This window comes from Pleurodeles waltl, chromosome 8 (genome assembly GCF_031143425.1).
Source record: "Pleurodeles waltl isolate 20211129_DDA chromosome 8, aPleWal1.hap1.20221129, whole genome shotgun sequence".
Taxonomy (NCBI): Eukaryota; Metazoa; Chordata; class Amphibia; order Caudata; family Salamandridae; genus Pleurodeles; species Pleurodeles waltl.
The window spans coordinates 154,801,242-154,827,928 of record NC_090447.1 but is presented as its reverse complement, the minus strand read 5'-3'; the positions used below and the strand labels follow the sequence as shown (position 1 = coordinate 154,827,928).

The 26,687-nt window shown below is 45.2% G+C and overlaps 1 protein-coding gene across 2 annotated transcripts in view; it reads right to left on the bottom strand.

Moving 5' to 3' along the window:
• The window catches only part of CCDC81 (coiled-coil domain containing 81), a 292,165-nt gene that overhangs the window by 142,926 nt on the left and 122,552 nt on the right, over positions 1-26,687 (bottom strand). Inside the window, exons 6-7 of one of the 2 annotated variants that reach the window (XM_069203991.1) lie at positions 20,588-20,742; positions 16,947-17,067 (exon numbers count right to left, since the gene is read on the bottom strand). In XM_069203991.1, the coding sequence (XP_069060092.1) occupies positions 16,947-17,067; positions 20,588-20,742 (276 nt within the window). The remainder of the gene's footprint in view (positions 1-16,946; positions 17,068-20,587; positions 20,743-26,687) is intronic. The other variant, XM_069203990.1, reaches the window with a different exon arrangement.

The following is a 26,687-nucleotide window of genomic DNA, read 5'->3' as shown; positions in this document are numbered from 1 at the left end:
GCCCTGGGTCGAATGTATTTTGGGGGCCCCGTTAGGAACAGCTTTGAATTTATGATCCAGTTTCAGCTCTTTCATGTGTACTTTGGCAAGGTCAGTGACAGTGCACCGACACACTCCTCCAAATTCTAAATGTGTTTACATCTGATATTCAGGGATAGTGATGTGTGTTTTCAATATTGCAACACAGCAGCAGCTCACTAATATTACTGCAAATAATATTTGTCACAATCTCCCATTTCTCATATGTGAGGTTCTGTTTTGATCTAAAAGAAACTTATGGATGCTGCATGAAACACAAACACAATAGTTTTCTGCAAAATGTCTGTAATAGACTTTCACACATCACCCCCATAAAAAGAAATTAAAGGAAAACGGTAGCTAAAACAATCTGTTTAAGAATTACTAAGGTCACCAGGGCAAGACTCCGTAGAAAAGAGAAGGCTCTATCAGGGGCCTCCTGAAAGGCTGGGGCCCTGGGACAGAGCCCACTTTGCCCATGCCTTAAAACGTCTGTGATGGAGACCAGCGATGCCGACTCTGATCTGAAGAGGAGAGGGGGGTGCCTGCCCTCCCTCCCTACGGTGTCAGCAATCAGACCTGTCAGGCAGCCCCTTCATGGGAGATAGACTAGCATGATTTTGAATTATCTGCTTTAAACTTGGTCTTTTGTTTTTTACATTTTAAGTTCTGTTTTCTGATTCATCACTTTTTTTAATCAATGAGGTTGAAATTTGATGTTTAGTGTCGCAAATCGGTTTGTTTGAAAATCACGATGTAAATTTAGGTGAGTCACAAAATGACACATGTAAACTACGCAGTCATAAAGTCTCCGTGAATAAGAAGATGTGGGCATACTGAGGGGAGTGTTGTGTAAATACAATGCAAATGAAGTGAAGACTAGAAGTGGACGAGTCAAAAAGCTAACAAGGGAGAGCTGAGCCAGGGCTGAGCCAAGGGTCTAGCTCGGATCTTAGAGCCTGTGCACAAGCCGAGCCCTCAAAATGTTTGCTATGTAAATCATAGACCAAACTTCCCGTTAATATGGTTAAGTCTCTTAAAAATTCAAAAAAGTTTATTTCTTTAGCATGTGGACGCTTGGACATTAATACATTACATTATAGCACTGCACTGAGAAGTACTTTATTAAAAGTTATACGTTTTTAAACAACAACCATATTGCACTACGAGGAAGACACTTGCCACGTAAACCCTGTACTGGCCCACATTATTATACAGTAACATTACTTAGGTTAAGGCTTTGTTTTTACCTCTTTGTACACATTTCAGAAGTTTTTATATAGCGCAAACTCGACCCAAAGGTACTGGTGAGCTGCACATAAGCACCCGTTACATCACACAAGATCAAAGTTCATAGGAATGGGGAAAATAAGTGATTTGCCCAAAATCACAGAATGATGAGCTGACGCAGGGACTCAGACCCGGTTCTCCAAGTCCAAAATGGACGGCTTTGGCCCTAATGCCACATTCAGGGCACAGGTAGTGAGGCGGACAAGACAGAGACCACCTGAAAGCTCAGATCGATATGGGCTCCAGGCTCCGAAAGGACCTCAAGCTGAATCGGACTCCAGGCTTGAGTTGTCAGTGGCTCGCCTACCCGGCCTGAACTTAATGAGTAGTCACAAAACATTTGTAATGCATTTGCTACACATTTGTGCACATTTACACGTACAAGCGAGTGATAGTTTTAAGAGTGAAGATATTATGGGCAATTGTACCAATATTCCCTTTTTTGAGGCAGGTGCATTGAAAGCCAAGCATTAGCAATGCAATAGGTCTCGCATTTGCTTGAGTTAGAGCTACTGGTGTTGTAAATGCATAACTGGACTTTTTTTGTTACATAAATTGGTCAACCCTGCCACATAATTCCAGTGACCCTGCTTATAACTAAAGCACTTCCATTTACCTTCTTCCTCTAGCTGCAGTAACAAATGAAATATTGCCATTATTTATTAGTATTTATAATATTACTATGGGGTCCCCCCACCATAATGAGGGGACCCAGAGATGACCTAGACAGAAAGAGCACGTTGTGCTGACTGTTTTGACGGTGGGAGTGTAGCGAATATTGTAGTCTCTTGGCTGTAATGATCAGAATAGACCCTAGAGGGCACCACAATCAAAACAGCAATTGTAAGAAACAGTCATGTAACCATATAGTCAGCCCCTCGAAAGAATAACCACATGGAACCAGAATGACAGAACATAATGCAGTGTAACAATATATGAAGCCCTTAGAGGGTGTAGTGCCTTAAATATTTTCAGGCCTAGAAGGCCTGCTGCAATGATATTACAAACAAGGCCCTTAAAAACACAAACTAGTACCAGCTTTAAGACAAAAGTTCCAGCCATAAGAGCTTAGAAAGACACTGAATGGTGGGAGAGGTTACTATTTTAGGATCCCTCAATCTAGTGTGGGGACCCAGAGATGACCTAGACAGAAGGAGTGTGTCATGCCGAATGGTTTGGTGGTGGTCCTATTGACATAGGACCACCACAGGCTGAGTTATAGGCCAAAATGTTTTGCAATAGAAAGGCCTGGCAAAGCATTATGGGGCAAGTTTCCCGAGTGCAGTGAATATTGTAGAATCAGCTCTCCCACTGTGCAGGGAGAGCCACGTTAAGGATTTCTGCATTTTTTTCTGTTAAAAATTCCCCAGTTTGTACATTTTCAACTGCTAAACTTGTACGTAAGTGGTACTCATGTGAAGCGATCTTCCGATCGAGTTCGCCCTATATGAAAGATCCCAAAATAAATAAATAAATGAAAAAGAACCCCCCTCCAGCATGCACCCTTTGGGCGCAGACACCACAAAGAAACAGCGGCATGCTAAAAAATAAGGAAGATGGAGAAACAACATACGGACACGGAGCACGAAACGGCGAGACAAAAAAAAACATAGTGCGCAACACTAAGGTATAGGCCGATCGTGCATAATCCATGTAACAGGGTCAGTCTCCAAGGAGATAACAAAGCAGCCTCAAGGTGGTACAAACATAAAACATTTACCTACAAAATCAAGGGAATTTTGAAAGGCAGGCCAAGGAACGAATGAAAGTAATGGGTGTGAGATGGGCGTGGTGAAAGCCCACAGAAGTAGTTTACAACATGCCGAGAGACAGCGCATGTGCGCTGCCTAGGCTCAACCTAAAAAAAGCATTGAAAATATATTTATGATGTTTCAGTGATTTCCTAACATCGCATGCAGAGACTCTGGAAACATAGTGGTAGTCATAGGATTTATGTGATTCAGCTATCCCTTTACATCTATATCTATAAAAACCGAGGTTGCGCTCATATATGCCGAATTGTTTTATAAATCAGCTAACCAAAGACAAATCTTTGCAATGCACAAGTGTACACTGCACACTCTGGAACGTAATCAATTATTATTTTTATTACTTTATGTGTCTTAATTTTGATTTCGTTATTTTTCAGAATTACTTTTTATGTTTTGCTCCACACTCTGGTTGTTGCTTTTCTGTCTGGGAGATTGCAACACAACAGTTCAGCTCTCAACATTGCTGGAGGGAAGCATTGGAGAAAAGATTAAGGGCTTTTTCATTTTCCAGACTTTGGGATCTAAATACATTTCTGTCCAAATTATTGCGCAATTTCAAGGCTGGATTGTCCCACTTAGTTATTTTGCAGTACTGGGACTATGGCCGTCCTGGGCCCTCTGGGACTAACATCAGCCAAACAACATAGGAGCTGGTTGACAAAATTACAGCCTTCCCTCCGTCCACAGGTCAGTACATAATGACTGTAGGAAAGTACCATCTTGCCTGGCATGTTACCCCCATTTTTCACTGTATATATGTTGTTTTAGTTGTATGTGTCACTGGGACCCTGTTCACCAGGGCCCCAGTGCTCATAAGTGTGCCTGAATGTGTTACCTGTGTAGTGACTAACTGTCTCACTGAGGCTCTGCTAATCAGAACCTCAGTGGTTATGCTCTCTCATTTCTTTCAAATTGTCACTGACAGGCTAGTGACCAATTTTACCAATTTACATTGGCTTACTGGAACACCCTTATAATTCCCTAGTATATGGTACTGAGGTACCCAGGGTATTGGGGTTCCAGGAGATCCCTATGGGCTGCAGCATTTCTTTTGCCACTCATAGGGAGCTCTGACAATTCTTACACAGGCCTGCCACTGCAGCCTGAGTGAAATAACGCACACGTTATTTCACAGCCATTTTACACTGCACTTAAGTAACTTATAAGTCACCTATATGTCTAACCTTTACCTGGTAAAGGTTGGGTGCTAAGTTACTTAGTGTGAGGGCACCCTGGCACTAGCCAAGGTGCCCCCACATTGTTCAGAGCCAATTCCCTGAACTTTGTGAGTGCGGGGACACCATTACACGCGTGCACTACATATAGGTCACTACCTATATGTAGCTTCACAATGGTAACTCCGAATATGGCCGTGTAACATGTCTAAGATCATGGAATTGCCCCCTCTATGCCATCCTGGCATTGTTGGCACAATTCCATGATCCCAGTGGTCTGTAGCACAGACCCTGGTACTGCCAAACTGCCCTTCCTGGGGTTTCACTGCAGCTGCTGCTGCTGCCAACCCCTCAGACAGGCATCTGCCCTCCCGGGGTCCAGCCAGGCCTGGCCCAGGATGGCAGAACAAAGAACTTCCTCTGAGAGAGGGTGTTACACCCTCTCCCTTTGGAAAATGGTGTGAAGGCAGGAGAGGAGTAGCCTCCCCCAGCCTCTGGAAATGCTTTCTTGGGCACAGATGTGCCCAATTCTGCATAAGCCAGTCTACACCGGTTCAGGGGACCCCTTAGCCCTGCTCTGGCGCGAAACTGGACAAAGGAAAGGGGAGTGACCACTCCCCTGACCTGTACCTCCCCTGGGAGGTGCCCAGAGCTCCTCCAGTGTGCTCCAGACCTCTGCCATCTTGGAAACAGAGGTGCTGCTGACACACTGGACTGCTCTGAGTGGCCAGTGCCACCAGGTGACGTCAGAGACTCCTTGTGATAGGCTCCTTCAGGTGTTGCTAGCCTATCCTCTCTCCTAAGTAGCCAAACCCTCTTTTCTGGCTATTTAGGGTCTCTGTCTCTTGGGATTCCTTAGATAACGAATGCAAGAGCTCATCCGAGTTCCTCTGCATCTCTCTCTTCACCTTCTGCCAAGGAATCGACTGCTGACCGCGCTGGAAGCCTGCAAACCTGCAACATAGTAGCAAAGACGACTACTGCAACTCTGTAACGCTGATCCTGCCGCCTTCTCGACTGTTTTCCTGGTGGTGCATGCTGTGGGGGTAGTCTGCCTCCTCTCTGCACTAGAAGCTCCGAAGAAATCTCCCGTGGGTCGACGGAATCGTCCCCCTGCAACCGCAGGCACCTAAAAGCTGCATTACCGGTCCCTTGGGTCTCCTCTCAGCACGACGAGCGAGGTCCCTCGAATCCAGCAACTCTGTCCAAGTGACTCCCACAGTCCAGTGACTCTTCAGTCCAAGTTTGGTGGAGGTAAGTCCTTGCCTCACCTCGCTAGACTGCATTGCTGGGAACCGCGACTTTTGCAGCTACTCCGGCCCCTGTGCACTTCCGGCGGAAATCCTTCGTGCACAGCCAAGCCTGGGTCCATGGCACTCTAACCTTCATTGCGCGACTTTCTAAGTTGGTCTCCGGCGACGTGGGACTCCTTTGTGCGACTTCGGGTGAGCACCGTTTCACGGATCCTCGTAGTGCCTGTTTCTGGCACTTCTCCGGGTGCTACCTGCTGCTAAGAGGGCTCCTTGTCTTGCTCGACGTCCCCTCTACCTCCTGGTCCAATTTGCGACCTCCTGGTCCCTCCTGGGCCGCAGCAGCGTCCAAAAACGCTAACCGCACGATTTGCAGCTAGCAAGGCTTGTTGGCGTTCTTTCGGCGGGAAAACACTTCTGCACGACTCTACAAGGCGAGAGGGATCCGTCCTCCAAAGGGGAAGTCTCTAGCCCTTTGTGTTCCTGCAGAAACCGCAGCTTCTTCAGTCCAGTCGAAGCTTCTTTGCACCCGCAGCTGGCATTTCCTGGGCATCTGCCCATCTCCGACTTGCTTGTGACTTTTGGACTTGGTCCCCTTGTTCCACAGGTACCCCAGATTGGAAATCCAGCGTTGTTGCATTGTTGGTTTGTGTCTTTCCTGCCTTATTCCCCTATCACGACAACTTTGTCCTTTGGGGAACTTTAGTGCACTTTGCACTCACTTTTCAGGGTCTTGGGGAGGGCTAATTTTCTAACTCTCACTATTTTCTAATAGTCCCAGCGACCCCCTACAAGGTCACATAGGTTTGGGGTCCATTCGTGGTTCGCATTCCACTTTTGGAGTATATGGTTTGTGTTGCCCCTATCCCTATGTGTCCCCATTGCATCCTATTGTAACTATACATTGTTTGCACTGTTTTCTAAGACTATACTGCATATTTCTGGTATTGTGTATATATAGCTTGTGTATATTTCCTATCCTCTCACGGAGGGTACACTCTGAGATACTTTGGCATATTGTCATAAAAATAAAGTACCTTTATTTTTAGTATAACTGTGTATTGTGTTTTCTTATGATATTGTGCATATGACACTAAGTGGTACTGTAGTAGCTTCACACGTCTCCTAGTTCAGCCTAAGCTGCTCTGCTAAGCTACCATTATCTATCAGCCTAAGCTGCTAGACACCCTATACACTAATAAGGGATAACTGGGCCTGGTGCAAGGTGCAAGTACCCCTAGGTACTCACTACAAGCCAGTCCAGCCTCCTACATTGGTTGTGCAGCGGTGGGATAAGTGCTTTGAGACTACTTACCACTCTTGTCATTGTACTTTTCATAAGAGAAAAATATACAAAACAAGTTCAGTATATATACACATTGCCAAAAAGTTTTGCATTTCCTCTTTTCACTCTTTTCTAAAGTGCTGAAAAGTACTTCTAACTTTCTAAAAAGTTCTAAAAAGTTTTAAAAGTTTTTTTCTCAGTCTTTCTAAAAGCTCTGACAAACTTTTTCTCATTTTCTATCACTTTAACTCTCTCTAAAAATGTCTGGCACAGGCCAAAATGTTGACCTGTCTAAGATTGCATATGACCACCTTAGCTGGAAAGGAGCAAGGAGTCTCTGTATAGAGAGAGGTTTGAGTGTAGGGAAGAATCCTTCCTTGGAATTGTTACTTAACATGCTTAGAGAACAAGATAAGTCTAAAAGTGCCCCATCTGTTGAAAAAGTAGCTAATGGTTCCCAATCTGATCCAGGGACTCCCCCAGGAAAAGATTCAGGAAAGAAACTTCTCAGCCTGCCCATTACTAGACAGTCTAGCATAGTTGGTACAGAGGTTGAATCACACCATACTGATGGTGTGCTTTCACATTATACTGTTAGCCAAGCTGTTAGGGTGCCCTCTGTAAGGGACAGGTCTCCTACTGTCCATTCTCACCATACTTCTGTTTCAAGGAATGTCCCTCCCACCCACCCTGATGACAGATTGTTAGAAAGGGAGCTCAATAGATTGAGAGTGGAACAAACCAGACTGAAGCTCAAGAAGCAACAGCTGGATTTGGATAGACAGACTTTAGAAGTAGAGAAGGAGAGACAGAAACTGGGTTTAGAAACCCATGGTGCCAGCAGCAGTATTCCCCATAGTCATCCTGCAAAAGAGCATGATTCCAGGAATCTGCATAAGATAGTTCCCCCTTATAAGGAGGGGGATGACATTAACAAGTGGTTTGCTGCACTTGAGAGGGCCTGTGCTGTACAGGATGTCCCTCAAAGGCAGTGGGCTGCTATCCTATGGCTATCATTTAGTGGAAAAGGTAGGGATAGGCTCCTTACTGTAAAAGAAAATGAAGCTAATGATTACAAAGTTCTTAAGAATGCACTCCTGGATGGTTATGGCTTAACCACTGAACAATACAGGATAAAGTTCAGAGAGACCAAAAAGGAGTCTTCACAAGACTGGGTTGATTTCATTGACCATTCAGTGAAGGCCTTGGAGGGGTGGTTACATGGCAGTAAAGTTACTGATTATGACAACCTGTATAACTTGATCCTGAGAGAGCATATTCTTAATAATTGTGTGTCTGATTTGTTGCACCAGTACTTGGTGGACTCTGATCTGACCTCTCCCCAAGAATTGGGAAAGAAGGCAGACAAATGAGTCAGAACAAGAGTGAAAAGAAAAGTTCATACAGGGGGTGACAAAGATGGCAACAAGAAGAAGGATGGTAAGTCTTCTGACAAGGGTGGGGACAAATCTAAAAATTAGTCTTCATCAGGCCCCCAAAAACACTCTGGTGGGGGTGGGGGTCCCAAATCCTCTTCTAATCAAAACAAAGAAAAGAAACCATGGTGCTATTTATGTAAAATAAAAGGCCATTGGACAACAGATCCCAGTTGTCCAAAAAAAGGCACCAAGCCTCCTACCACTACATCCCCTACTGCTACACCTAGTGTCCCTACTAATAGCAGTGGTGGTGGGAGCAAACCTACTAATAGCCAATCCAAGGGAGTAGCTGGGCTCACTATTGGTAACTTAGTTGGGGTTGGCCTTGTTAGGGAGGCCACAGAGGCTGTGTTAGTCTCTGAGGGGGCTATTGATTTAGCCACCTTAGTTGCTTGTCCCCTTAATATGGATAAGTACAAGCAGCTACCCCTAATAAATGGTGTTGAGGTTCAGGCCTACAGGGACACTGGAGCCAGTGTGACTATGGTCATAGAAAAACTGGTCCACCCTGAACAACACCTACTTGGTCACCAGTACCAAGTAACCGATGCTCACAACAACACACTTAGCCACCCCATGGCTGTTGTAAATCTCAACTGGGGGGGGGGGTTACTGGTCCAAAGAAAGTTGTGGTAGCTTCAGATTTACCTGTAGACTGTCTATTAGGAAATGATTTGGAGACATCAGCTTGGTCAGATGTGGAGTTGGAGGCCCATGCAGCAATGCTGGGCATCCTAGGGCATATTTTTGCTTTGACAAGGGCTCAGGCCAAAAAGCAAAAAGGACAGGGAAGCTTGGATCCTGGAACAATGGACCAAGTGCTCCCTAAAGCTAGGGCTAGTAGAAGCAAACCACTTCCTACTATCCCTCCCTCTACAGTGGATTCAACTTCTGAGGAAGAAGAATTCCCTCCCTGTGCAGAACCTACACCAGAGGAGCTTCAAGCAGACACTGCTGAACTTTTGGGTGAAGGGGGGCCTGCCAGGGAGGAGCTGAGTGTGGCACAGCAAACCTGTCCCACATTAGAGGGTCTCAGACAGCAAGCTGTCAAACAGGCTAATGGGGATGTCAGTGACTCTCACAGAGTTTACTGGGAGGACAACCTCTTGTACACTGAGGCAAGGGATCCTAAACCTGGAACTGCCAGTGATCCCTCAGGAGTACAGAAAGTTCCTCCTAACTCTTGCACACGACATTCCCCTAGCTGGGCACCTGGGACAAATGAAAACTTGGGACAGACTGGTTCCATTGTTTCATTGGCCTAGGATGTCTGAGGACACAAAAGAGTTTTGTAAGTCCTGTGAAACCTGTCAAGCCAGTGGCAAGACAGGTGGCACTCCAAAGGCACCCCTGATTCCACTGCCTGTGGTTGGGGTACCCTTTGAAAGGGTAGGGGTTGACATAGTTGGCCCCCTTGACCCTCCTACTGCTTCAGGCAATAGATTTATCTTGGTGGTAGTGGACCATGCCACAAGATATCCTGAAGCAATTCCTTTAAGGACCACTACAGCACTTGCAGTGGCAAAGGCCCTCCTGGGAATATTTTCTAGGGTGGGCTTCCCACAGGAAGTAGTATCAGACAGGGTAAGCAATTTCATGTCTGCATATTTGAAGGCCATGTGGAAGGAGTGTGGTGTGACTTACAAGTTCACTACACCCTATCATCCACAAACAAATGGACTGGTGGAGAGATTTAATAAAACTCTCAAAGGCATGATTATGGGTCTCCCTGAAAAACTCCGCAGGAGATGGGATATCCTCTTACCATGCCTCCTTTTTGCCTACAGGGAGGTACCCCAGAAAGGAGTGGGCTTCAGCCCCTTTGAACTTCTTTTTGGACACCCTGTTAGGGGTCCACTCACACTTGTAAAGGAGGGTTGGGAACAACCTTTAAATGCTCCTAAACAAGATATTGTGGATTATGTACTTGGCCTCAGATCAAGGATGGCTGAGTATATGAAAAAGGCCAGTAAAAACCTTCAGGCCAGCCAAGAGCTCCAGAAGCAATGGCATGATCAGAAGGCTGTTTTGGTTCAGTACCAACCAGGGCAGAAAGTGTGGGTCTTGGAGCCTGTGGCCCCAAGAGCATTCCAAGATAAATGGAGTGGACCCCACATAATTGTTGAAAAGAAGGGTGAACTCACCTACTTAGTTGACTTAGGCACTGCCAGGAGTCCCCTTAGGGTGCTCCATGTCAATCGCCTGAAACCCTACTATGACAGGGCTGATCTCACCCTGCTCATGGCAACAGATGAGGGACAGGAAGAAGACAGTGATCCTCTACCTGATCTCTTCTCTTCCACAGAACAAGATGCTCTTGTGGAAGGTGTAGTTTTGGCTGATTGTCTTACTGCTGAGCAGAAAGACCATTGCATAAACCTCCTAGATCAATTCTCTGAACTCTTCTCTACTGTGCCAGGTACCACTTCTTGGTGTGAGCACACTATAGATACTGGAGACAGTTTACCTGTCAAAAGTAAGATCTATAGGCAGCCTGACCATGTCAGGGACTGCATAAAGCAAGAGGTGCAGAAAATGTTAGAGCTGGGAGTGGTTGAGCACTCTGAAAGTCCATGGGCTTCTCCTGTGGTACTTGTACCAAAACCCCATTCCAAAGATGGAAAGAAGGAAATGCGGTTTTGTGTAGACTATAGAGGTCTCAACCTTGTAACCAAAACTGATGCTCACCCTATACCCAGGGCAGATGAGCTCATAGATACACTGGCATCTGCCAAGTATCTAAGCACTTTTGATTTGACTGCAGGGTATTGGCAGATCAAATTGCCAGAAGATGCTAAACCTAAAACTGCATTTTCAACCATTGGAGGCCATTACCAATTTACAGTAATGCCTTTTGGTTTGAAAAATGCACCTGCCACTTTTCAAAGGTTGGTGAACACAGTCCTGCAAGGGCTGGAAGCTTTCAGTGCAGCATATTTGGATGATATAGCTGTCTTTAGCTCCAGCTGGGATGATCACCTGGTCCACCTATGGAAAGTTTTGGAGGCCCTGCAAAAGGCAGGCCTCACTATCAAGGCTTCAAATTGCCAGATAGGGCAGGTGAAGGTGGTTTATCTGGGACACCTTGTTGGTGGGGAACAGACTGCACCACTACAGGGGAAAATCCAAACTATTATAGATTGGGTTCCCCCTACCACGCAGACTCAGGTGAGAGCCTTCCTAGGCCTCACTGGGTATTACAGGAGGTTCATTAAGAACTATGGCTCCATTGCAGCCCCTCTTAATGACCTCACATCCAAAAAGATGCCTAAAAAGGTATTGTGGACAGCTAGCTGTCAGAAAGCTTTTGAGGAGCTGAAGCAGGCCATGTGCTCTGCACCTGTCCTGAAAAGCCCTTGTTACTCTAAAAAATTCTATGTCCAAACTGATGCATCTGAATTAGGAGTAGGGGCAGTCCTATCACAACTTAATTCTGAGGGCCAGGATCAACCTGTTGCTTTTATTAGTAGGAGGTTGACCCCTAGAGAAAAGCGTTGGTCTGCCATTGAGAGGGAGGCCTTTGCTGTGGTCTGGGCTCTGAAGAAGTTGAGGCCATACCTGTTTGGCACTCACTTCATTGTTCAGACAGACCACAAACCTCTACTTTGGCTAAAACAAATGAAAGGTGAAAATCCTAAATTGTTGAGGTGGTCCATATCCCTACAGGGAATGGACTATACAGTGGAACATAGACCTGGGAGTAGCCACTCCAATGCAGATGGACTCTCCAGATATTTCCACTTAGACAATGAAGACTCATCAGGTCATGGCTAGTCTTATTGTCCTTCGTTTGGGGGTGGGGGTTGTGTAAGAAAGTACCATCTTGCCTGGCATGTTACCCCCATTTTTCACTGTATATATGTTGTTTTAGTTGTATGTGTCACTGGGACCCTGTTCACCAGGGCCCCAGTGCTCATAGGTGTGCCTGAATGTGTTACCTGTGTAGTGACTAACTGTCTCACTGAGGCTCTGCTAATCAGAACCTCAGTGGTTATGCTCTCTCATTTCTTTCAAATTGTCACTGACAGGCTAGTGACCAATTTTACCAATTTACATTGGCTTACTGGAACACCCTTGTAATTCCCTAGTATATGGTACTGAGGTACCCAGGGTATTGGGGCTCCAGGAGATCCCTATGGGCTGCAGCATTTCTTTTGCCACCCATAGGGAGCTCTGACAATTCTTACACAGGCCTGCCACTGCAGCCTGAGTGAAATAACGCACACGTTATTTCACAGCCATTTTACACTGCACTTAAGTAACTTATAAGTCACCTATATGTCTAACCTTTACCTGGTAAAGGTTGGGTGCTAAGTTACTTAGTGTGAGGGCACCCTGGCACTAGCCAAGGTGCCCCCACATTGTTCAGAGCCAATTCCCTGAACTTTGTGAGTGCGGGGACACCATTACACGCGTGCACTACATATAGGTCACTACCTATATGTAGCTTCACAATGGTAACTCCGAATATGGCAATGTAACATGTCTAAGATCATGGAATTGCCCCCTCTATGCCATCCTGGCATTGTTGGCACAATTCCACGATCCCAGTGGTCTGTAGCACAGACCCTGGTACTGCCAAACTGCCCTTCCTGGGGTTTCACTGCAGCTGCTGCTGCTGCCAACCCCTCAGAAAGGCATCTGCCCTCCTGGGGTCCAGCCAGGCCTGGCCCAGGATGGCAGAACAAAGAACTTCCTCTGAGAGAGGGTGTTACACCCTCTCCCTTTGGAAAATGGTGTGAAGGCAGGGGAGGAGTAGCCTCCCCCAGCCTCTGGAAATGCTTTCTTGGGCACAGATGTGCCCAATTCTGCATAAGCCAGTCTACACCAGTTCAGGGGACACCTTAGCCCTGCTCTGGCGCGAAACTGGACAAAGGAAAGGGGAGTGACCACTCCCCTGACCTGTACCTCCCCTGGGAGGTGCCCAGAGCTCCTCCAGTGTGCTCCAGACCTCTGCCATCTTGGAAACAGAGGTGCTGCTGACACACTGGACTGCTCTGAGTGGCCAGTGCCACCAGGTGACGTCAGAGACTCCTTGTGATAGGCTCCTTCAGGTGTTGCTAGCCTATCCTCTCTCCTAAGTAGCCAAACCCTCTTTTCTGGCTATTTAGGGTCTCTGTCTCTTGGGATTCCTTAGATAACGAATGCAAGAGCTCATCCGAGTTCCTCTGCATCTCTCTCTTCACCGTCTGCCAAGGAATCGACTGCTGACCGCGCTGGAAGCCTGCAAACCTGCAACATAGTAGCAAAGACGACTACTGCAACTCTGTAACGCTGATCCTGCCGCCTTCTCGACTGTTTTCCTGGTGGTGCATGCTGTGGGGGTAGTCTGCCTCCTCTCTGCACTAGAAGCTCCGAAGAAATCTCCCGTGGGTCGACGGAATTGTCCCCCTGCAACCGCAGGCACCAAAAAGCTGCATTACCGGTCCCTTGGGTCTCCTCTCAGCACGACGAGCGAGGTCCCTCAAATCCAGCAACTCTGTCCAAGTGACTCCCACAGTCCAGTGACTCTTCAGTCCAAGTTTGGTGGAGGTAAGTCCTTGCCTCACCTCGCTAGACTGCATTGCTGGGAACCGCGACTTTTGCAGCTACTCCGGCCCCTGTGCACTTCCGGCGGAAATCCTTCGTGCACAGCCAAGCCTGGGTCCACGGCACTCTAACCTGCATTGCACGACTTTCTAAGTTGGTCTCCGGCGACGTGGGACTCCTTTGTGCGACTTCGGGTGAGCACCGTTTCACGCATTCTCGTAGTGCCTGTTTCTGGCACTTCTCCGGGTGCTACCTGCTGCTGAGAGGGCTCCTTGTCTTGCTCGACGTCCCCTCTACCTCCTGGTCCAATTTGCGACCTCCTGGTCCCTCCTGGGCCGCAGCAGCGTCCAAAAACGCTAACCGCACGATTTGCAGCTAGCAAGGCTTGCTGGCGTTCTTTCGGCAGGAAAACACTTCTGCACGACTCTACAAGGCGAGAGGGATCCGTCCTCCAAAGGGGAAGTCTCTAGCCCTTTGCGTTCCTGCAGAAACCGCAGCTTCTTCAGTCCAGTCGAAGCTTCTTTGCACCCGCAGCTGGCATTTCCTGGGCATCTGCCCATCTCCGACTTGCTTGTGACTTTTGGACTTGGTCCCCTTGTTCCACAGGTACCCCAGATTGGAAATCCAGCGTTGTTGCATTGTTGGTTTGTGTCTTTCCTGCCTTATTCCCCTATCACGACTACTTTGTCCTTTGGGGAACTTTAGTGCACTTTGCACTCACTTTTCAGGGTCTTGGGCAGGGCTAATTTTCTAACTCTCACTATTTTCTAATAGTCCCAGCGACCCTCTACAAGGTCACATAGGTTTGGGGTCCATTCGTGGTTCGGATTCCACTTTTGGAGTATATGGTTTGTGTTGCCCCTATCCCTATGTGTCCCCATTGCATCCTATTGTAACTATACATTGTTTGCACTGTTTTCTAAGACTATACTGCATAGTTCTGGTATTGTGTATATATAGCTTGTGTATATTTCCTATCCTCTCACTGAGGGTACACTCTGAGATACTTTGGCATATTGTCATAAAAATAAAGTACCTTTATTTTTAGTATAACTGTGTATTGTGTTTTCTTATGATATTGTGCATATGACACTAAGTGGTACTGTAGTAGCTTCACACGTCTCCTAGTTCAGCCTAAGCTGCTCTGCTAAGCTACCATTATCTATCAGCCTAAGCTGCTAGACACCCTATACACTAATAAGGGATAACTGGGCCTGGTGCAAGGTGCAAGTACCCCTAGGTACTCACTACAAGCCAGTCCAGCCTCCTACAATGATCTTTTAGGGCCTAACTGACAAAGCAATATTTACACATGAGAATAACTTGAGTGGGAAAAAACAAACTGATAAAGAAAGTTTGATTTAATATTACCAAAAGCACTCGAAAGTTTAATGTTTCCGGTGGGATTGTGGGTGTGTCTATGTTGGACACCCTGCAAAACATGGGGGGGAGGCATTCACAAACTTATATGTTTGTGAGAATTAGGTGTTTTCCAAGCATATGTGCTCCTATAGAAGGCAGAAGTAAGCTCGTTCCCAGGATGGTGACAGATAAGAAATGATCCCATATTCGAAATATTTTACCCATAGAGACAAGTTACTTTTGTAAAATAACATGGATCACATTTAGGCTTGTTTGAGTAACTGGTGTGCGCTGGATTTATTAAGGAATATACAGCCATTGCAGGATTGATGGAGACATCCTAAGATCCTATGAGAAGCTAAAGAAATTCCGAAATGTGTTTCAAATGTAAGGAATAATACTACCAACCCGACTTTTGGCTTTTTGTGGATTTGGGCCTAGGTCTGGGATGAGTACAACCAACCAGGATATTTCATTTATTCTTTTTTCTTCACTTTTTGCTGATTTGGTTACTATTATGAAGGAACTTGAAGTTCAGGGAAGGGAACAAGAGACCACAAAAGAGACAAAACGAAGGAAGGACATTGCCCCAAGGTCTGGTGTAACCAAATACATTCCGATTGTACGCAGAACATGAGAGGAGAAGGGGGATATACACATGTACATGACAGGAGAAGGGGGATACCATGCCAAGCGTAGCATGAGAGGGGACCAGTCACAAGCACATAATAAGTATGTCAGGCAGACCTGGAACCTTGCCTAGTGTGCCCAAATGCAAATAAACATTCAATCACAAAAACAAAAGCTAAGAAACAAAAATTACTTGGCTGGCTATCAGAAGAGTGCAGTGACACTATGTGAACCACAGATTTCTTAAACTAAATTTTGAGTGTCAGTACCAATAACTGAAAAAGGCATTTTGAAAAATGTGTTGATTTTTCTCAGAAATAGATTGGAAAAAGCCATAACGAGAATGACAACTGAGAGCCTTCAGTGCAACAGAGGTAAAGAATGAAAGGAACCCTTTCAAGAACCCACCACTGTAGATCAAAGAAAGGTTGGAAAGGAGAGCATGAGAATGGATCTTATCTGGCAATACAATGAATAATGGGAGACAAATCAAAAACGTCACAAAGTAGCCCCCATCCCCTAATGATGAGGCGGGAAATTAGTCAGCTCAAATGACAGTAGCTCTGCCTCTGCTTGAACTGTACATGTCCCCACACCAAGCATCAAACTATTAACTTAGCAGCACAAATAGAGTCACTAAAAGACTCCATATCACCTAGACACTGCATTTTCTAGCCATTTGCTTTTCTTTCCCAACCACCAACATCAGATGTGTTGGTGCAATTCCCTCATATAAACTAAACCGAGACAGTTAATGCCAGATGGCACTGATCTATTAGTTGAGTGCTCAAGATTGGAAACAATGGTACTTAGTCATTTAAAACATGGCAGTACTGGTTGGAGGGATTGGCTACACCAACCTATTCCATCGCCTGTGATCAACAAGGACCACGTTCTGCAAGACAAGGGCACATGCTTGCAAAGGCACAGCTGGGAATGCTGGCTGAGCTCCAGCATCTGCTGGCAGAGTCCACTTCAAGGAAGTTCTACCTCCTGGTCTTTGAGGCTTTTACTCAGGGCTTTACTGTGAACAAGAGAGTTCCACAATAAAAGGTGGTTATTCAAATAATGGTAAACACTGCATGTCATAGGGTGAAGAGGCTCAATTAGACAATTAGAGTTGAACTCAAATTGCTGTAGCATGTAAAATGTAAGTCAGTCATTACTTTTATAGTTTACACCAAGCATTCACTCACCTTTCTGGGGAAGGTTTTGGCTTGCAAATTTCATCCACATCTTCTATCATGCTAATTTCTGTCACTTTGGCTGGCACCATAGTTTGACGGCTTAGAAGACGTCTACCGGACATACACTCTGCTGTAAAAATAATAATAATAGCATAAGCAGGCAAAAAAAATATGCATCCGAGATTAATGATTGTAAATCAAAAATAAGTTAGGCAATAAAGGAAAAATACCACTCAAGAATTAATTGTCCATATTAACAAAATGTTATAGTACCTTCGATAAATAAGGAAATAGTTGCTGTGAAAGCATCCCAGGGCTCTAAACTAGACCTGACAGGCATAAAATGAGAACTTATTTTCAGCAGAAGTAAACATGCATTTCAAATGTTAAACTGCACTCAACAATTTAATCATTCCTGCATTAAATTTAACTATTTGATCACAATGATAGAAATTGCAAAAGTTATCTGCTTTGCTTAAGCTGAGTGACCCTAATGCAAATATGTTAGTCTTTGCACAACACACCATAATTAATTAAATAAATACAGAAATTACTACATGAATAAATGAATACAAAATGAATGATGTGAGTGCAACAGACTAGACTCTATAAAAAAATGTTGTTGCATAGACCACAGCTTCCTGCACTACTGAGATTATTTGACCTTTGTGACATCTGACTGTAACTCCCTGGAGGACAAAATGTTTATAGATTCAGTGCTACATGAAAACAACTATTCTTTCTCCAGCACTACCGTTTATTTTTGCAATCACCACCATCATCCGTACAACACCACTTCTTGGCTTCGGACTCCCTCTCCTTCAACTCTTAAGCCTGTGCCTCAAAGCGACAGCAGACCAACCCTAGAGGGGGTGCTGTTAAGCTACCAGAGCAGTAATATACGAGTTCAACCGAGAGGCAACAGCAGATCCACCATACTGGAGATGCTGCTAAAGTACCACAGGAGTAGTCTATGGAGCCCACAATAAAGCGAGGGAGGATCCTCCCTATTGTAGGTTTAGTTAAACATCAACAGAACTAGTTAGTATATGGCATCCAACCAGAACCGATAGAGGCCTAGGCCCTTGGACGCCCAGAGTAGACGACTGTGATGAATGGAGGTGATGGTGTATGATGGTTCTGTTGCTCGTGTAATAGTATTAGGGCTTCTCATTTTCAGTTAAACCCAATTACAACCATTAAAACACCACCAGAGGGACAATTTGCTTTTCAGTAACAACTGGGAAACATCAGATTTTGCCACATTTTTACTGCTTATGCATCCTCTGGTGACAAACAGTGTAAGCGCAGCCCCTACCTCTAAGCAATTTTCTGTTACAATGCTCCTGCTATGAACCACTCAGGCCAGAGTAAGCCAGTGTGCCAGCCGCAAGGTCTTAGGCCTCCCAGGTCTTAGTTACTCCTCTTCATGAAGCATGACTCACCTCACAGTGGCTTGAACTCACGGTTTCACTATAACGTTGCTGTGTAGCGGCAGCAGGTTTGAGGCTGAACTCTGAGCAGTGTCTCAGTTCAGGGCATGTACAACCTCCACAATGCCATCCTCCTTCATTGAGAGCGGGTCAGGGCTTTACATTCAGAATCCATGTCCTCCCGTAAACCCGTGCACCCATAACTCCTGTTTGTAGGCTTACATTGTGATGGTCTGAAAAGCAGATCCTCACGAGCGGCGTCCCTTCATATAAAAGGATCAAGAGCCATAGCATGAACAATCTTCAGTTCCCATGCACAGCCCCAAAAGGAGGTCATGCTCTGGTTTTGGTTAAGCTGTACCGCCTTTAGCGCATACATTAACTCAGACAATCTATGGGTTACTGTATGAGCTGTAGACAGTACAGCTCAGTAACATGTAGAGGCAAACACTGCTGCTTCATAGGATGTGCTGCAAAGAGCACAATTTCAGCAGCAGCATGTGCTTGGACCAGTGCTGTGCCTGCATACTGAAATATGATTCATTCATGATACAGCCCCAGTATCAACAAGTTCAGCTTTCACTCCCTTGCCTCTATGTCAAAATGAAGCTTGCAACATATAGTGCAAAAACAAAACCAGATAGTTAATGGAAACATAGTGAGCTGTGCTGCTTCTTTCACCCATAATGGAAAATGCACCAGAACAACGCACAATGTGCAGAGCTCAGAGGAAAAGTGCCTCGTGGAGGTGGACAATCCCTACACTGGTTTCAAGTAAACATCCACCCACATGATTGGGCTTCTTCCTTCAGAACAGTTATAGCAAGATTAGGCCCAGATAAGACAACAATAAAACATGTATTAGCTCTGTTCTTTATTGCCATCTTGAGACAGAACAGTGTAACACTTTCTTGCAATAACCTAGCTACAAGCACCTCACAATAGACATCTCATCTCCTAAATATAAAACTCCCATTCAGTACATCATTGCTATTGGTCTGAAGAACAGGCCAGTGGAAAGGTGTATCAGATCCCACCATTGACATTGTATCTACTACAATCAAATCTTAATGAGGGGCAACAAATCTCCATCCAAACACATCCTTGACACGGGGTCGGGCAGGACTGCTGGAAAGAGGGATTTAATTACTGGGAAATTAACCAGGAAAGCGAGAAAATGAATAGTTACCTGAAAGAGCAAGTTCAAGGAAAGGGTACGAAGATAGGATTTTGGAATAATTAACCTACGGAATGAATGAAGGAGGGAAGAAAATACAAGTACATGTCTTTATAAGTACATGAAACATGGTGGACACCACTTGGATCTATAAAAAAAATAAAGAATTGCTTTCAACAAATGTCCGAAATAAACAAAAAAGGACTGCAGGAGTGGGGCACACAACAGAGAAGCGGGCGAGGCAGGAGGGGGAAAAGCAGAAGACAAAGGAGGGAACCACACGGTGAGAAGCACATGATGGAGAGAAGAACATGGAGCACAGGGGCGTGGGGAGAAGCATAACAGAGAGAAAGATTAACAGGGGATGGAGGAGAAGCAAACTAGGTTGAGAATTATGTGGGATCTTGAAAAAGCACACAAGGAAAAGAGCAACACAGACCACAGGGGAAGAAATACACAAGAGAAAGTGAGCAGCACATATGAGACAGCGTAATAAGGAGTACAGGAGAGAGGCATTTGTGGGAGAGCATACAAGAGAGAGCAGGACAACACATGCATTCTCATGGCAGAAGAGGAAAATAGTTCCCTTTAAGTGAACAGTGGAAGGATACAAGTCAGCTAGTCAAAGGAATGGTAAAGAGGGAATTCTTCAGAGGAAGGACAAACGAAGACAGGACAAGGAAATCGATCAAATAAGAAGCAAGCAAACAAGAGTGCCAACAAATGGTAAGCAGCGGGCAGCTGTACGCCCCTGTAACCTTTTGATAAGCCCACAATAGGTCTTTCTCTACCCAGCAGATTGTGCTGTCTGGTAGGTGAGACCTAAAAGGGATTTATCACCTGCACAGATATACATTACATAGATAATAGGAGTGTGCTGCTTTGCTTAACACAATGCTTGTGCAAAAAGTGTTTTGCCCTTGGTAAAGAGGTTTCAGGTTACTTTTACAGAGTATATTGATTGCCCATTTATTGATTGTTGGCTATTCTCCAACCCCAATATTGTCCTTCAAAAATTATTTGCGATATTGTTAACAAACCTTGTTTGTTGCTGCTGCTGCGGTCATCTTTCTCCCGCTCTGCTTTTTCTGACTGAGCAGTACATTTAACAATATTTTCTCTATCTTCTTGTTCGTCTACTTCCTCTGTGATTGTTTCCATGACTGCTTTAGTATCATCGCCATTATACTGAGCCCTGAAACATACACACGTTTGGATGATTACCTTAACAGAATTCCAAAGACTATGAACAAAGAAATTAGACACAGAAGGTAGTTGAAAACAGAGGCATACAATGCAAGTGATGCGAGAAAGCTGGAAAAATTTACTTGCATCAATACTCACCTGTTTTGATTTTTCTACAAAATCAGTTTAAGGACTGAACTTAGCAACTAGACCCTCTCTGGATCTTTGAAGCACCCAGGTGTACATTCTTTTATTCACAATATGCTACAGAAGGTTACAGTGTGTAAATGCAGTATGCATGAGAACAAGTACAAATATTGTTGGGACGCAAAATTCAGGATTAAAAATCCAGAACGTGAATTGGGGGGAGAAACGGATCGATTGGACAGGTGTTCTTGAAACAGCCGGACTACCCCTCACATCGTCTTTCAAAGAGAGTATAATATACACAATGTGCTTGATTTGCAGAAACACCCTATCAAGATAAATTACATACTGACACATGTTACAGAGAAGCTCATGCTTCCATGCATAAAAGGAGCGTTTCAGTGAAGGACAAAAATATAAGTAGTTATAGAAATACCCTTGAAATTCGAAAAAAACTTTCACAGACGAATAGTACAAACACATTTAGAAAAAGAGCAAATAATTTGTTCAAAACATAATTCCAGTCAGTGAAACCATCGTTCTATCCAAGGGAGACTCTATTTTATAGTGAAAATCAGGGTGGTAGGAAATGTGTGGCTCCTCGCAGATTCCAGAACCTTCTTTCACGGGAATGTGAAGAAAATATGTTTTTAGTTGAAGTTTGAGGATTGCAAGGGATTCTGGGTAAACATACCTGGTGACAGCCATGCAAGTCACCTCATCGTGGATTCCCTCAGGTGTCTGCTTTTTCAAAAATGTGCAAGTTTGCTAGGTTTCCCTAGGATCTGACTGACCTAGGGCTCAAAATCCGCAGCTACCCACTTTGCAAAAAAAAAAAAAAAAAAGGTTTCTGAGGAAAAATGTGATGTATCCATGGTGTGTTTTGGCCTGTTTCCTGTGGCGGGCCCTGTAGGAGGCTGGCCTGGTTTGTAGTGGGTACCAAAGGTACTTACACCTAATTCCAGGACCAGTTATCCCTTATTAGTGAAATGTAGTCAGTGTCTAGAAGCCAGGCTCTCTAGGGGTAGCTGTAGCTGAGCTGCCAAGGCTTATCTAGGAGACATGCAAAGCTCTTGCAATACCACTGTAGTCACACAGTACTCACACATACGAAAGAAAATACTCAAACGTGTTACAAAAATAAAGGTACTTTATTTTTAGTGACACAATGCCAAAAATACCTTAGAGACTATACTCCCTTAGGAGGTAAGTAATATACACAGTATATACACTAGAATGCAGAAATAGCTGTAAAAACTGTTAGAAAGTGCAAAATAGTGAAAATCACAATAGGTTGCAATGGGCCTAGGGGGAACACAAACCACATACTAAAATAGAGGAATGCAAAAGTTGGTTTCCCACATAGGCAAGTGTAGTGTGTAGAGGGGCGCTGGGAGTGTAAGAAAACACCAAAAATAAGTAACAGAACCCACCCCAGAGACCAGGAAAACAGGAGTAAATCACAGTAAGTTTTCCTAGAACACACAAGAAGTTGTGATAGAAGATTATACAAGAACCAGAAGAGACTGCAAAACCCCAACAATGGATTCCTGGACCTGAAGACCTGTGGAAGAAGGGGACCAAGTCCAAGAAGCACTGAAGAGTCCAGGAAGAACAAAAGCCCCTGCTAACCCGGATGAAGGTGCAAAAGAAGAACCACCAGTGAGAAGACAAAGTCAGTTATGCACCCAAGAAGACAGATGCGGGTTCCTGGTTGGTGGAGAAGATGTCCCATGCCGGATGGATGACTGCAGTCTGGTTTGCATCACTGGATTCCACCAACAAGCCTTGGCACACGCAAAGCTCGCGGTTAGCGGAAAATGATGCTGCTCGGGACCAGGAGGGACCTGGTGGCCTCTACCCAGGAGGGGGAGACACAGGGAGCTCTCAGCAACTCAGAGAGCCCTCAGAAGACCAGGCAGCATGCACAGGAGTCCCACAGCACGGGACAAACAAGGTGGAAATGGAGGCCCAGCAGCACGACGCAAAGGGATACCACGCCGCCGGAGAACCACTCAGGAAGCTGTGCGTCACAGGAAGGAGTGCTAGGCCCCGGAGCTGCACGATGCAAGAAGAACTTCGTGGAAAGTCGCACCCAAGCCTTGACAACTGCAAATCACACGGTGCATGGGATTTACTGTCTTGCGTGGGGAGGCAAGCTCTTACCTCCACCAAAGTTGGACAGCTGGACCTTAGGACCATTGGGACAACTTCAGTCCACCTCCCGTCTTGCTGGATCCATGCACTTCGTCAGGAGACGGGACCCACGCCACCGGTCGTCACCGCAGAGGGGTGGCTGCTGAAGCAGGGAAGTGACTCCTTCACTTCAAGGGAGATTCCTTCAGTTCTTCTGGTGCGGACTGAAGACAGGCAGTCCTCGGAGAATGCACGACCTGGAAACAGTTGCAGTAGCTGGCAGGAGCTGAAGATACAATGTTGCAGAAGTCACCTTTGCTTCTTTGTTGCAGTTTGCAGAGTTCCTGAAGGGTCCAGATGCAGTTCCGTCGGTAGACGATGAAGTAAAGGATGCTGAGGAGTCTTGCAATCCGAATCTGAGTAAACACCCTAAGGAGAGACCCTAAATAGCCCTGAAAGGGGGACTGGTCAGCATCACAGGTAAGCACCTATCAGAGGAGGGTTCTGACGTCACCTCCTGGCACTGGCCACTCAGATGCTCTTGGAGTGCCCCACCACCTTGGAATCCAAGGTGACAAAACCCAGGGACACTCTGGAGGAGCTCTGGGCACCACCCATTTCCTTTGTCCAATTTCACGGCAGAGCAGGGACTGGGGGTCCTTGAACCTGTGTAGACTGGAGTATGCAAGGAGGGCACCATCTGTGCCCTTCAAAGCATTTCCAGAGGCTCTGGGAGGCTACCCCTCCTATGCCTGTAACACCTATTTCCAGAGGGAGAGGGTGTAACACCCCTCTCTCAAAGGGAATGCTTTGTTCTGCCTTCCTGGGCTTCAGCTGCTCAAGCAACAGGAGGGCAGAAACCTGTGAGGTGACAGCAGCTGGGGCTTCCTGGAAAACCTCAGAAGGCTGGTATGGCAGTACTTGGGGGTCACTGTGGAGCCCCCAGAGTGCATGGGATTGTACAACCAATACTAGAATCAGTATTGGGGTACAATTCCCAGTTGTTAGACACCTTACATGGCCATATTCGGAGTTACCATTGTGAATCTGGACATAGGTATTGACCTATGTCCAGTGCACACGTAAAATGGCGTCTTTGCACTCACGAAGCCCAGGAAAATGGTCCTGGACGACATGGGGGCACATCTGCTAGTGCAGGGGTGCACTCACACACATATACTTTGCATCCAGCCTTCAGGGTTGGAAGACCCGACATATAGATGACTTGTAAGTGACCTAGTGCAGTGTAAATGGCTTTGAAATGGTGCATGCACCATTTCACACAGGCTGCAATGGCAGTCCTGTAGAAGCCTTTGCATGGGCTCCCTATGGGTGGCAAAAGTAATGCTGCAGCCCATGGGGATCCCCTGGAACCCCAATGCCCTGGGTACCTAGGTATCATATACTAGGAACTTATAAGGGGCACCAGTATGCCAATTTGGGGTGAAATACTGGGTTACCAGTATGTAGTGACATCCTTGAGAGGAGAGAGAGCATAAGCACTGGGGTCCTGGTTAGCAGGACTTCAGTGACACAGTCAAACACACTGACATGAGGCAGAAATTGGGGGTAACATGCCAAAAAGAGGGTACTTTCCTACAGGCACTAGGCCTACCCACACAACTGAGGTACCATTTGTATTGGGAGACATAGACTAGAAGAACATTTGTTATTACTAATTGGATTTCTCTGCATTCGTGCCTTCCAAATGTAAGCTAGTGTGTAAGAAAGAAGACATTTGGAAAAAATAGCCTGTAAATCATATGCTAATACGAATACCCACAATTTCAGATGTGTAAAAATAACAACTGGTCCTGAACTCCATATCTTGTGCTCATTTCAGAAACACACAGGATTCCTTGATGCAATGTTTTCCCTCTACTTATTTTACCACATGAATTGGTGTGTACTCAGTACACAATGAAAAACCACTGTACGGAGCAGTTCAGTTGCTGGCTCTGGGTACCTTGGGTTCTTTGAGAACCTACAAACCCTATATCTCCCACAACCAGAAGGGCCTAGTGGACATAATGGTATACTGGGTTTGTAAATCTGCCATGGTGGCAAAAGTTACAGATGAGAACATTGTCACAAATGGGCATTTTTTCATACTCATTTTCAATATTTATGTCAACTGTTAGTTTATTTAGGGAAAACCCCCAGGGGTTTACACATATGACCCCTTGATGAATTCAGAATGTTGTCTATATTTCGGAAATCTATAGCTTTCCTGGATCACCCATGGGTTTCACACTGGTTTCCACCACACCAACCGGAAGTAGGTTGAGAGCACAAAAAAAAGGAAAAATGGGCTACCTCTCTGAAAAATGCCAAACTGTGGCACATTTTTTTTTTTTTAATTCAGCTCTGAATGTTTCTGAAAGCTGGGAAGATGGCGACTTTAGCACACCAAACTGTTTCTTGATGTTGAAGAAAAACAGACTTTCACTCAGAGAACATTTTCCTATTTTTCCCAAAAAAAAACAATTGTAGCTATATTTTGCCTATTTAGTCGTTCCCCTCCAGTGGGATACTCAAACTCTAGTACCTTTAGAATCCCCAGGATGTTGGATAAAAAGGACACAAATTTGGTATGCATCCCCTAAGTAGAAAACTGTTATGGAGCCGCCCTCAGGGCAAACTACCCCATATAGCCAAAAAATGTAATCATTGGTTGGGGTTGGCTGGGGTGGAGGAAGGCCCACCAGTAAAGGGGTTGAGAGTGGGGGTGTGGATACACTGGGGCATAATATAACCACTTTTGTTACGAACAAGCATATTTCAAAAGTTAGGCATCTGCAAAAGAAGCAATAAAGTATGCTGTTCTAAATTCCTGTAGGAAGGTCTCCTGCTCAATTTTGCTTAATGCACGGTCTACTACTGGTAGCTGTTTCGCCAGCAGGGGCATGAAGTGAGTACACTAAGCACAGTGCCAAATATGCAGAGCCTGCTCGATCTATTCTTAATTACGTTACTCCAACCTCACAAACTCTGCTGGACATGCTCATGTCACAATATGCCTTTGTTTGAGCTCAGAAGTAAAGTAAACTAAACTATTAAGGCCTGTAGCTTCCCGCAAGACCTTAGAGCTTGTTTTATAACTAAACTGGATCAGGTCCTTGTTCCTACTTACAATTCCCTGGTGCCACAAGAATGCCAAACGACAGCCACACCCCCAGAAAAACATTACCAGTACTTATGCTACTGCTTCTGCTACTCTGGAAACAAATGGGCATTTAGAGCATGATAATAATTCTAAAGGCCGCATTTCTCCTCTCTGGTGTGCAGCCTGAGTCTTTGAAGCACTTTCGATGTCTTTGCCTTGGGCTGACTGCTTTACGGAAATGCTGTTTAAAGGCTCTCTTTAATTTGCATTCATCTCGTAGGGTTGACGCAGCATACCTGTTAACCATCCTTGCTTCAGCCAGGAATCTTCTAGTGCTATGAAATGTATTAAATGATTGTTCCATATCCTGTGCGACAAGGGAATGTGCCTTTACTAATACTGTTGGACTGCAGCCCTATTCAGAACTTTTAATAAATCACTTTTAACTGCTGCTCTGTTCAGTTGTTATAGGCCTTTCATCTTAATTTTATGATCACTTTTAATCTGTTTTAATGAACTTAGAATATTTATTTGGTCTCATGGATCATGGTAAGTTATTAAACGAA